Source organism: Gavia stellata, chromosome 3 (assembly GCF_030936135.1).
Source record: "Gavia stellata isolate bGavSte3 chromosome 3, bGavSte3.hap2, whole genome shotgun sequence".
NCBI classification, from domain to species: domain Eukaryota; kingdom Metazoa; phylum Chordata; class Aves; order Gaviiformes; family Gaviidae; genus Gavia; species Gavia stellata.
The window spans coordinates 1,015,207-1,026,482 of NC_082596.1; the positions used below are offsets into that span (position 1 = coordinate 1,015,207).

At 68.3% G+C, this 11,276-nt stretch overlaps 2 protein-coding genes across 2 annotated transcripts; one reads left to right on the top strand and one right to left on the bottom strand.

Annotated features, from left to right (window-relative positions):
* Window positions 1-2,192: 2,192 nt before the first annotated feature.
* Window positions 2,193-7,037, top strand: LOC132322072 (alanine aminotransferase 1-like). Its single transcript, XM_059836265.1, is given in 9 exon segments — window positions 2,193-2,196; window positions 3,061-3,194; window positions 3,263-3,494; window positions 3,571-3,650; window positions 3,721-3,857; window positions 3,968-4,136; window positions 4,961-5,040; window positions 5,042-5,093; window positions 6,882-7,037. Coding segments are annotated over 9 exon segments (1,044 nt in total).
* Window positions 7,038-7,095: 58 nt separating this feature from the next.
* Window positions 7,096-10,685, bottom strand: LOC132322073 (uncharacterized). The gene is made up of 12 exons (XM_059836266.1): window positions 10,601-10,685; window positions 10,201-10,486; window positions 9,987-10,113; window positions 9,578-9,894; window positions 9,334-9,494; window positions 8,711-8,996; window positions 8,476-8,636; window positions 8,119-8,404; window positions 7,881-8,041; window positions 7,522-7,807; window positions 7,258-7,435; window positions 7,096-7,125 (listed from the first exon to the last, which is right to left on the bottom strand). Exons 1-12 carry the CDS (start codon window positions 10,683-10,685, stop codon window positions 7,096-7,098), a joined length of 2,364 nt encoding a protein of 787 aa, XP_059692249.1.
* Between the last annotated feature and the right edge of the window lie 591 nt (window positions 10,686-11,276).

Below are 11,276 nucleotides of genomic sequence, written 5' to 3' on the forward strand. Positions count from 1 at the left end.
GCCGGGACCCTGCCCCGGGTGGTCTCGGTGGTCTCCAAGTGCCTTCAACCTCTTCGTGCCTTCTCGGGGGGGACACGAGGGCACCCCATGTCCTGGGGCTGGTCCCCCCCCGCTGCTGTCCCTGTGTCCCCTGGGGGGGACGACATGGGGACGGCGTGCAGGGCCGGCTCCCCCCCAAAAAACCCCACTAATAAAAGGGTAGTGACCAGCCGGGACGAGTTGTGCATCACCGACGTCCAGGCACCCATGGGTGCCCCCTCCGCCCCACCAGCACCCAGCAGGGTTGGGCTGAGACCCCCTGCCCCGACCCCGCACTTGTGACATGGGTCCCTCGGGGCTCCCTGTGGGGTGATTTGGGGGGACTTTAATGGGGTTGAGGGGAGGGGACACACACGTGGGGCCGGGGTCGCCCCCACGTCAGGAGAAGTCGCGCAGGAAGGCGGCGTGGAAGCGGGTGAGGGCGAGCAGCACCCGCGCCAGCGTCTCGGCCGGCGGCAGCAGCGACAGCCTGGGAGGGTGGGGGCGCGGTGGGGACGTGGGTGCTCCCACCCACCCCTCCATCCAGCCCCGTTGTCCCCTCAACAACCTCCTGGTGTCCGAAGCCGGTGGTCCCCAACCAGCCCCTCCATCCCAACCCTCCCCGCAGCCCCCCGGGTCTGTGACATCCCCCTTGTCCAACCTCGGCCGGCCCCCCCCCCCCAAAACCTGGCCTCACCCACCCGGCCCAGCCAGCCCCCAGCACCCAACCCAAACCCCAGCACCCAACCCCAACCTCAGCCCCAACACACAACCCCAAACCCCAGCACCCAACCCAACAGCCCAACACGCAACCCCAAAACCCAACAACCAACCCTGCACCCCAACACCCAACCCAATCCTCAGTGCCCAGCACCCAACCTGACACCCAACCCTGCACCCCAACACCCAACCCAACCTCAGCCTCCAGCACCCAACCCCAAATCGCAGCACCCAACCTCAGCCCCAACACCCAACTCCAATCCTCAGCCCCCAGCACCCAACCCCGAATCCCAACACCCAACCCTGCACCCCAACACCCAATCCAATCCTCAGCCCCCAGCACCCAACCTGACACCCAACCCTGCACCCCAACACCCAACCCAATCCTCAGCCCCCAGCACCCAACCTGACACCCAACCCTGCACCCCAACACCCAACTCCAATCCTCAGCCCCCAGCACCCAACCCCAAACCCCAACACCCAACCCTGCACCCCAACACCCAACCCAATCCTCAGCCCCCAGCACCCAACCTGACACCCAACCCTGCACCCCAACACCCAACCCAATCCTCAGCCCCCAGCACCCAGCCCCGAACCCTGACACCCAACCCCAACCTCAGCCCCAACACACAACTCCAAACCCCAGCACCCAACCCCAAATCCCAGCACCCAACCTCAGCCCCAACGCCCAACTCCAATCCTCAGCACCCAACCCCGAATCCCAACACCCAACCCTGCACCCCAACACCCAACCCAATCCTCAGCCCCCAGCACCCAACCTGACACCCAACCCTGCACCCCAACACCCAACCCAATCCTCAGCCCCCAGCACCCAGCCCCGAACCCTGACACCCAACCCCAACCTCAGCCCCAACACACAACTCCAAACCCCAGCACCCAACCCCAAATCCCAGCACCCAACCGCAGCCCCAACGCCCAACTCCAATCCTCAGCACCCAACCCCGAATCCCAACACCCAACCCTGCACCCCAACACCCAACCCAATCCTCAGCCCCCAGCACCCAACCTGACACCCAACCCTGCACCCCAACACCCAACTCAACCTCAGCCCCCAGCACCCAGCCCCGAACCCCAACACCCAACTCCAGCCCCAACACCTGAACCTGAACCCCAACACCCAACCCCAGAACCAACACCCAACCCCAAACCCCAACACCCAACCCCATTACCTGCCCCATTACCCACCCCATTACCCGCCCCATTACCCACCCCGTTACCTGCCCCATTACCCACCCCATTACCCGCCCCATTACCCACCCCGTTACCTGCCCCATTACCCACCCCATTACCTGTCCCATTACTCACCCCATTACCTGCCCCATTACCCACCCTGTTACCTGGGGTGCCCTTTGCCAGCGCACGGGGAGCTTGGCGTTACCCTTGGCACGGCTTATAGGGTGCTTGGGGGGGGGGGGTCCCATGGGGTGACCAGTATGGGTGGGGGGTGGCTGGTATAGCTTGTAGGGTGCCCCAGCACAGCCCATGGGGTGCCCGCATGATCTATGGGGTCCCCAGTCCCATAGGGTGCCCCAGCACAGCCTGTGGGGTGCAGGCGTGATCTATGGGGCACCCAGTCCCATAGGGCGCCCCAGCACAGCCCATGGGGAGCCCGCATGATCTATGGGGCGCCCACTCCCATAGGGTGCCCCAGCACAGCCCATGGGGTGCCTGCAGGATCTATGGGGCACCCAGTCCCATAGGGTGCCCCAGCACAGCCCATGGGGTGCCTGCAGGATCTATGGGGCGCCCAGTCCCATAGGGTGCCCCAGCACAGCCCATGGGGTGCCTGCAGGATCTATGGGGCGCCCAGTCCCATAGGGTGCCCCAGCACAGCCCATGGGGTGCCTGCAGGATCTATGGGGCACCCAGTCCCATAGGGCACACCAGCACAGCCCATGGGGTGCCTGCAGGATCTATGGGGCACCCAGTCCCATAGGGTGCCCCAGCACAGCCCATGGGGTGCCTGCAGGATCTATGGGGCACCCAGTCCCATAGGGCACACCAGCACAGCCCATGGGGTGCCTGCAGGATCTATGGGGCACCCAGTCCCATAGGGCGCCCCAGCACAGCCCATGGGGTCCTTGCATGATCTATGGGGCACAGAGTCCCATAGGGCGCCCCAGCACAGCCCATGGGGTCCTTGCATGATCTATGGGGCACCCAGTCCCATAGGCTGCCCCAGCACAGCCCATGGGGTGCTCAACACCATGCGGTACCCAGTGAAAGCCCCATGAAGGAGAGGGTCGTCGGGGTCCCGCGGGATTCGGGGTGCTCAGGAGCGGGTTCTGTCCCTGTTCCCAGGGGGCTACAACCACGAGCACCGGGCGCTGGGGGTCCCGACAAGGGTTGCCCGTTTCCTTGAGTGCCGCGACGGCGGCGTCCCCTGCAACCCCCGCAACGTCGTCCTCTGCAGCGGCACCGCCAGCATCCTCCCGGTGAGCACCCGTCCCCATCGGGGGGTCCCCGTGCCGGACCCCCCAACTCATCTCCATCCCCACCCCAGTTCGTGCTGTCGCTGGTGGTGGACGAGACGGCGGCGCAGCCGACGGGTGTGCTGGTGCCCGTGCCGGGCCCCCCGCTCCACGGGGCGGCTGCGGGGCTGGCGGGGGCCGTGGCCGTGCCGTACCCGCTGGCCGAGGAGCGGGGCTGGGCCGTGGACGGCGAGGCGGTGCGGCAAGCGCGGGCGAGGTGCCACCCCAAGGTGCTCTGCGTCGTCAACCCCGGGGACCCCACGGGTGAGTGGATGGGGGACGGCGGTCCCGTGCCTCAGTTTCCCCAACTGGGGGGACCCCAGCGGGCTCCCCTCGGCAGGGCACGTGCTGAGCCGGCAGAGCATGGAGGACGTCGTCCGACTGGCAGCCAAGGAAAACCTCCTGCTGCTGGCGGACGAGGTGGGTGCCGGTCGGGGCTGGGGGTGGCCGTGCCCCCACCCCAGCTCCCCCTGAGCCCCGGGTGCTGCAGGTGCAGCAGGAACGAGCCTTCCTCCCCGGCCGCCCCTTCCTCTCCTTCAAGCGGGTGCTGTGGGAGATGGGTGCCCCGCTCGCCTCCACCGTCCAGCTCGTCTCCTTCTACTCCCTCTCCAAAAGCGTCGCCGGCGAGTGAGTGCCGGCAGTGCCGGGCAAGAGGCGGCCGTGCCGGGGGACGGAGGGTGGATGGATGGGTGAGGGGGTGGTGGGGGGATGAGGAGCAGCTCCGTGTTCCCCAGGAGCGGTTTCCGCGCGGGGTTCCTGGAGCTGGTGAACGTGGAGGAGGGCGTCACGCTGCCCTTCCAGCTGGCACAGTCCATCCCGCGGCCCTGCGTCCTGGGGCGGATCCTGCTCGATCTCCTCATGGACCCGCCGGATGAGGGGGATCCCATCCAGCAGGCCTTGGAGGAGGTGGGAGCTGCTGCATGTGTCCCATCCACAGCCCTCTGCCATCCCATCCTGTCCCATCCCCATCCCATCCCATCGGCATCCCATCCCCGTCCCCATCCCAATCCCCATCCCCATCCCATCCCAATCCCCATCCCAACCCAATCCCCATCCCCGTCCCCATCCCTATCCCCATCCCCATCCCATCCCAATCCCCATCCCAACCCAATCCCCATCCCCATCCCCATCCCATCCCCATCCCCATCCCCATCCCATCCCCATCCCCATCCCATCCCAACCCCACCCCATTCCATCCCCATCCCATCCTCATCCCCATCCCATCCCATCCCAATCCCCATCCCATCCCCATCCCCATCCCATCCCATCCCCATCCCCAACACATCCCCATCCCATCCCATCCCATCCACATCCCATCCCATCCCCATCCCATCCACATCCCATCCCAATCCCAATCCCCATCCCATCCCCATCCCATCCCATCCCAATCCCCATCCCATCCCATCTCAATCCCCATCCCAACCCAATCCCCTTCCCCATCTGATCCCATCCCATCCCAACCCATCCCAATCCCCATCCCAATCCCATCCCATCCCAATCCCAATCCCACTCCCAATCCCATCCCAATCCCCATCCCAATCCCAATCCCATCCCAATCCCATCCCAACCCATCCCAATCCCCATCCCATCCCAACCCATCCCAATCCCCATCCCCATCCCCATCCCAATCCCAATCCCAATCCCCATCCCCATCCCAATCCCAATCCCCATCCCATCCCATCCCAATCCCATTCCCATCCCAATCCCATCCCCACCCCGGCTCACCCCAGCACAGACAGGGGCTGTGCCGTGTCCTGGCCCACAACGCCTGGCTGCTGCAGGAGGTGCTGAGCCGGGCCCCCGGCGTCCGCTGGCGCCTTCCCCCGCGTCCAGCTCCCGCCCCGCGCCCTCCGCCAGGCCCGGGTGAGCGCCCAGGGGACGGCGAGGTGGGGCGGGGGGACCCCGGGGGCGCGGGGGCCCGGGGCGTGGGGCGTGCTGGGGACGGGTGCTGCCCCAGGGGCGTGGGACAGCGTGGGAGCGGGGGGAACCCTGCGGTGTGGGGCGTCCTGGGGACACGGGACATCCTGGGTACATGGGACATCCTGGGAGTAGAGGGCACCCTGGGGACATGGGGCACCCTGGGGACACGGGGTGTCCTGGGGACATGGGACATCCTGGGGACATGGGACATCCTGGGAGTAGAGGGCACCCTGGGGACATGGGGCACCTTGGGGACACGGGGCTCCCTGGGAGTACAGGGCACCCTGGGGACATGGGGCACCTTGGGGACACGGGCTGTCCTGGGGACATGGGACATCTTGGGGACATGGGACACCCTGGGGACATGGGGCACCCTGGGGACATGGGACACTTTTGGGACATGGGACACTTTTGGGACATGGGACATCCTGGGAGTAGAGGGCACCCTGGGGACATGGGGCACCCTGGGGACACGGGTTGTCCTGGGGACATGGGACACTTTTGGGACATGGGGCTCCCTGGGAGTACAGGGCACCCTGGGGACATGGGGCACCCTGGGAGTACAGGGCACCCTGGGACATGGGACATCCTGGGGACATGGGACATCCTGGGGACATGGGACACTTTTGGGACATGGGGCACCCTGGGAGTACAGGACACCCTGGGACATGGGACATCCTGGGGACATGGGACATCCTGGGGACATGGGACACTTTTGGGACATGGGGCACCCTGGGAGTACAGGACACCCTGGGGACATGGGACATCTTGGGGACATGGGACATCCTGGGGACATGGGACAAGCCAGAGCATGGGGCATGGTGGGCACAGGAGACATGCCAGGGACATGGGGTACCATGGAAGTATGGGGCACCTTGGGGACACGGGGTGTCCTGGGGACACGGGGCTCCCTGGGAGTACAGGGCACCCTGGCGACAGGGGACATCCTGGGGACATGGGGCACCCTGGGGACATGGGGCTCTCTAGGCTCACTGGGCGCCGTGGGAGTCTGGGGCACCCTGTGGAGTGGGGCACCCTGGGGACTCAGGGCACCCTGGGACATGGGACACCCTGGGGACATGGGACAGCCTGGGGACATGGGACATCTTGGGGACATGGGACACGCTGCGGACATGGGGGTCTCCAGGCTCACAGGACTCCGTGGGAGTTTGGGGCACCCTCTGCTGTGGGGCACCCTGGGGACACGGGGCACCCTGGGAGATGGGACACCCTGGGGACATGGGACACCCTGGGGACACGGGGCACCCTGGGGCCATGGGGTGTCCCGGGAGCGGGATTCATCCCAGGGACGTGGGATACCGTGGGAGGACGGGGCACTCTGTGCCGTGGGGCGTCCCGGGGACACGGGGCACCCCGGGGACAGGGCCACCCCCCCGGCGCAGGGTGACCCTCCCGTCCCTCTCCCCCAGGCGCTGGGCCTGGAGCCCGATGTCTTCTTCTGCCAGCGGCTGCGGGAGGTGACGGGGATGGTGGTGGCCCCGGGGAGCGAGTTCGGGCAGCCGGAGGGCACCCACCACCTCGTGTAACTCGGGGGGGGTCTGTTTGTGGGTGGGGGGTGCGGGTGGCCGGGGGCCATCGCGTTGCCCTGAGTCCCCCTTCCCCACCCCTGCCCCGTCCCATCCCCTCGTGGTGTCACCAGCGGTGGTGGCTCATCCCCAGGGCCATGTCCCCCCCCCTCCAATTGTCCCCCCCCTCTCCCGGCCCCCCCAGGCTCTCCCTGTTGCCTCCGGCCGCCCCGATGGTGCTGGTGCCGCTCACCCTCACCCACTTCCACGCCGCCTTCCTGCACCGCTTCTCCTGACGCCGCCTCCTCCACCGCCGAGGACTCCCGGGGGACACACAGACACGGACGTGGCCGTGCCGTAACCGCGCCGGTGGGAGCCCAAGGAAAGGCACAAATGGCAGATGGTGGCCACGGCAGCGTTTATTGGGGCGGCTGCGATGGCGGGGAGCGCTGAGGGGTGTCAGGGGAAGGGAAGTGGGGAGCAGCCAGAGGTCCCGGCTGAGCCCCGGCATGCCGGTGACATGGGGGGGCTTTGGGGCATGACCCCGGTGCACTTGTCCCCGGGGAAGGGGACATTAAGACAGCGCCGTCACTCCGAGACCCCCTCAGAGGTCGGGGAAGACGGTGTAGGACCTCGACCTCGCAGAGAGCCAGCTGCTCCTCCCGGCCGGGGATGGTGACGGTGACGTAGCGACCCAGCAGCCCAGCACAGCAGACGGTGCTGAGCGAGCCGGGGCCGGCATCCGTGATGGTGCCGCAACTGCCGGGGAGAAAGAGATGGGACTCAGGAGAGGGCGGCACCGGTGGGGTGGCAATGCCCCCCAAAACCCCCCGGTTTCGGCTCACATGGGGTTGTCCCTGCCGCGCTCGGCCGGCGCGTCCCCGACGTGGACCTGCGCTCCCCGCAGCCGGTCCCAGCAGCAATCCTGCCGGTTCTTCACCACCACGGCCGCCACGGCGCGGCGCCCGCCCAGGTCCACGCTCCACCACGGCTCCCGCTCTCGCCGCGTGTGGCTGCAGGAGCCATGCTGCCAGATCCCGTCCCGGTTCCCGTCCACCGCCTTGGATGCGACGCCGGAGCCGTTGGAGGTGGAGGATTGCGTCGCCCGCTGCTCCCGCGCCACGTTGGGGGCTGCAAGCACCATGGGGGGGGTGGGTGGGTGCCGGGGTGCCCTGCGAAGGGGGGGGCTCTGCCAGCGGCTCACCTCCGGGCAGCGGGGCGCATCCTTGCCGGATCACCTCCACCTCGCACAGCACCAGCGCGTCCTCCCGGCCTGGGATGAGGATGGAGACGTAGCGACCGCGAAGCCCGTGGCAGCAGACGGTGCTGAGCGAACCAGGGCCGGCGTCTGTGATGATGCCGCAGCTGCCGGGAGAGGGAGGAGGATGAGCCGGCACAGTCCCGGCGGGTGTCCCGGCAGTGGCGACGGGTCTGGGGCTCACACAGGGTTGCGCCGGCTGCGGTTGACCAGGGAGTCGCCGACGCGGACCTCGGCGCCCTTCAACCTCTCCCAGCAGCAGTCGTGGCGGTTCTTCACCACCACGGCGTAGACGGCGTGCCGGCGGCCGAGATCCACACGCCACCACGGTTCGGGCTCCTCTGTGGTGTGGGCGCAGGAGCCGTGCTCCCAGTCGCCATCCTGGTTCCCATCGACGGCATTGGCGGCGCCGCTGCCGGCGTCCAGCACAGAGGACTGGGCAGCCGGCCGGCCCAGGGCCACGTTCTGGGCTGCGGGGACAGCCGGGCTGGGGGTGACGTGTCCCCAAAAACTGCGCCCGGTGCCCCTCCAGCCCACTCACCCCCGGGCAGCGTGGCACAGCCCTGCTCCACCACCTCCACCTCGCACAGGCTCAGCCGCTCCTCCCGGCCAGGGACGGCGATGGTGACATAGCGGCCGCGCAGCCCACGGCAGCAAACGGTGCTGGTGGAGCCGGGGCCGGTGTCCGTGACGGTGCCGCAGCTGCGGGGACGGGGGTGAGGGTGGGTGAGTGCCGAAGCAGCCGTGCACGGCGGGGCCAGTGTGCCGGCACTCACACAGGGTTGTTGGTGCCGTAGCCAGCGAGGGAGTCCCCGACGTGGATGCGGGCGCCCTTCAGCCGGTGCCAGCAGCAGTCCAGGCGGTTCCGCACCACCACGGCCGCCACGGCGTGGCGCCGGCCCAGGTCCACCATCCACCACGGCTCCAGCTCCCTCTCAGTTTGAGAGCAGGAGCCGTGCCGCCAGTTACCGTTTCGGTTCCCATCCACGGCGTTGATGGCGCTGCCGGCCCGGCTGGCTGTGGAGGACTGTGCCGCCGGGCGCCGCAGGGCCAGGTTTTGGGCTGGGGGACACCATGGGATGGTGACGCTGGCTCCGGGTGCTCACCGTCAACGGTGACCCGTGGCTGGACATCACCCCACGGGCACAAAGCTGGCGCTGGGGATTGTCGTCCCCCTGTCCCTCCAGGCACCCCCACGCCGCATCCCGGCACACCGACGTGCCACCAGCTCAGGGACACGTGTGACATCCGCATCCCCCACCCCGAGACCCCCATGTCCCCCATTTCCTCCGGCACTGCAGGGACAGAATCACCTCTGGGGGGTTCGGGGAGGTCAGTGCTTCCCGGCAGCTATCCGGCACATGCCGGCTCCCTGTCGGGGTGGTCTTTCGGTCCTTACCGCCTGGCGGGGGGAGGCAGCTCTGTGCCGTCACCTCCACTTCACACAGGACGAGGAAATCCTCCCGGCCGGGGATGATGATGGAAACGTAGCGACCCGGCAGCCCGTTGCAGCAGATGGTGCTGGTGGAGCCGGGGCCGGTGTCCAAGATGGCCCCACAGCTGCCGGGAAGTAACCGTCATGTCTACAGCCGGTGGGAGAGTCCCGTGCCGGGGTGGGGGACCTCACCGGGGACCCCACTCACACAGGGTTGCGCTTGCCGTGGTTGGCCAGGGAGTCCCCGACGTGGACCTGGGCGCCGAGGAGACTCTCCCAGCAGCAGTCGCGGCGGTTGGTGATGGTGACGGCGTAGATGGCGTGCCGGCGGCCCAGGTCCACGTGCCACCACGGCTCCAGCTCCTTCTCGGTGTGGGCACAGGAGCCGTGCTCCCAGTCGGCATCGTCGTTCCCATCCACCGCGTTGGCGGCCAGGCTGATGGCGTTCAGCGTGGACGACTGGGCGACGGCGCGAGCCCGTGCCATGTTGGGGGCTGGAATTGCCGGTGGGAGCGTGGCATGAGGCTACCGGCTCCGGCTGCTGCCCCACTGGCCCCCCGCCGCCCCCCCACGAGCCCCTCACCTCCGGGCAGTGGGGCGCAGCCCTGCAGCACCACCTCCACCTCGCACAGCACCAGCGCGTCCTTCCGGCCGGGGATGAGGATGGAGACGTAGCGACCCGGCAGCCCGGCGCAGCAGACGGTGCTGAGCGAGCCGGGGCCGGCGTCCGTGATGGTGCCACAGCTACCGGGGAGGAAGAGATGGGACTCAGGAGATGGTGGCACCAGTGGGGTGGTGGTACCCCCCCAAAATACCCTGGTTTTGGCTCACATGGGGTTGTCCCTGCCGCGCTCGGCCGGCGCGTCCCCGACGTGGACCTGCGCTCCCCGCAGCCGGTCCCAGCAGCAATCCTGCCGGTTCTTCACCACCACGGCCGCCACGGCGCGGCGCCCGCCCAGGTCCACGCTCCACCACGGCTCCCTCTCCATCAGTGTGCGGGCGCAGGAGCCGTGCTGCCAGACACCGTCCCGGTTCCCATCCACCGCGTTGGCAGCGATGCTGATGTTGGGGAAGACGGAGGACTGGCTGGCCGGCCGCCCCAGCGCCGCGTTATAAGCTGCCAAGGCGGGGGTCAGCCCATCACCAGGGTGTCCCGGCGAGGCTTCGTCCCACCGGGAGCGACCCCAGGGATGCTCCCACCGGTGAGGAAGGGTGAAGGGTTGGGACTCACCAGCCGGCGGGAGGAGGCAGCCCTGGGTGGCCGCATCCTGCACCAGGACCTCGCCGAGCAGCAGCAGAGCCCAGGGCAGGGCCATGGCACAGGCGGCTGCGGAGGACGGGGGACGCGGCGGTCGGGGACCACCCTGGTCCCCGGGGAGAGGGTCCCGACCCACTCCCCGGATGCATCCTGAGCCCACCGGCTCCCGTGGGTCTCACCGTCGGTGCTTACCGCGAGACACACTGGCGAGAGAAGGCTGGAGAGTCCCCACCGGCCCCTCCCCGATGCTCCGGCCACCGGCACACCCTCACTGCCTCCCTGCTCCGGCACAACGCCGGGAAAACCTAAAGGGAAGAGGATGAGGAGGAAAGCTCCGGCGCTGCAGCCAGCCCTCAGCTTTTACCACCCGTGTCGTGGGTCGTGCCGCGAGCTGGGGTTTCCTGCGGGGTTGGTGAAGGAGGAGGAGGAGGGATGGAGGAGGCTGTGAGGCGCCGGCGTCCCGCAGGGACGGCACGGGCTTGGCACCCAACTCCACCGGTTAATGTTTAAAAGGGTTTTGGCAAGGCGGGCGGGTGCTGCTGCGGCGTGACCTTCCCGAACCGTGGACGACACCGCGCCGGGGAGGGACGGCGCGTCCCGCGGGAGCCCAGAGCCGGGAGGAAACTGGGCGTGAAGTTCTCCAGTTGGA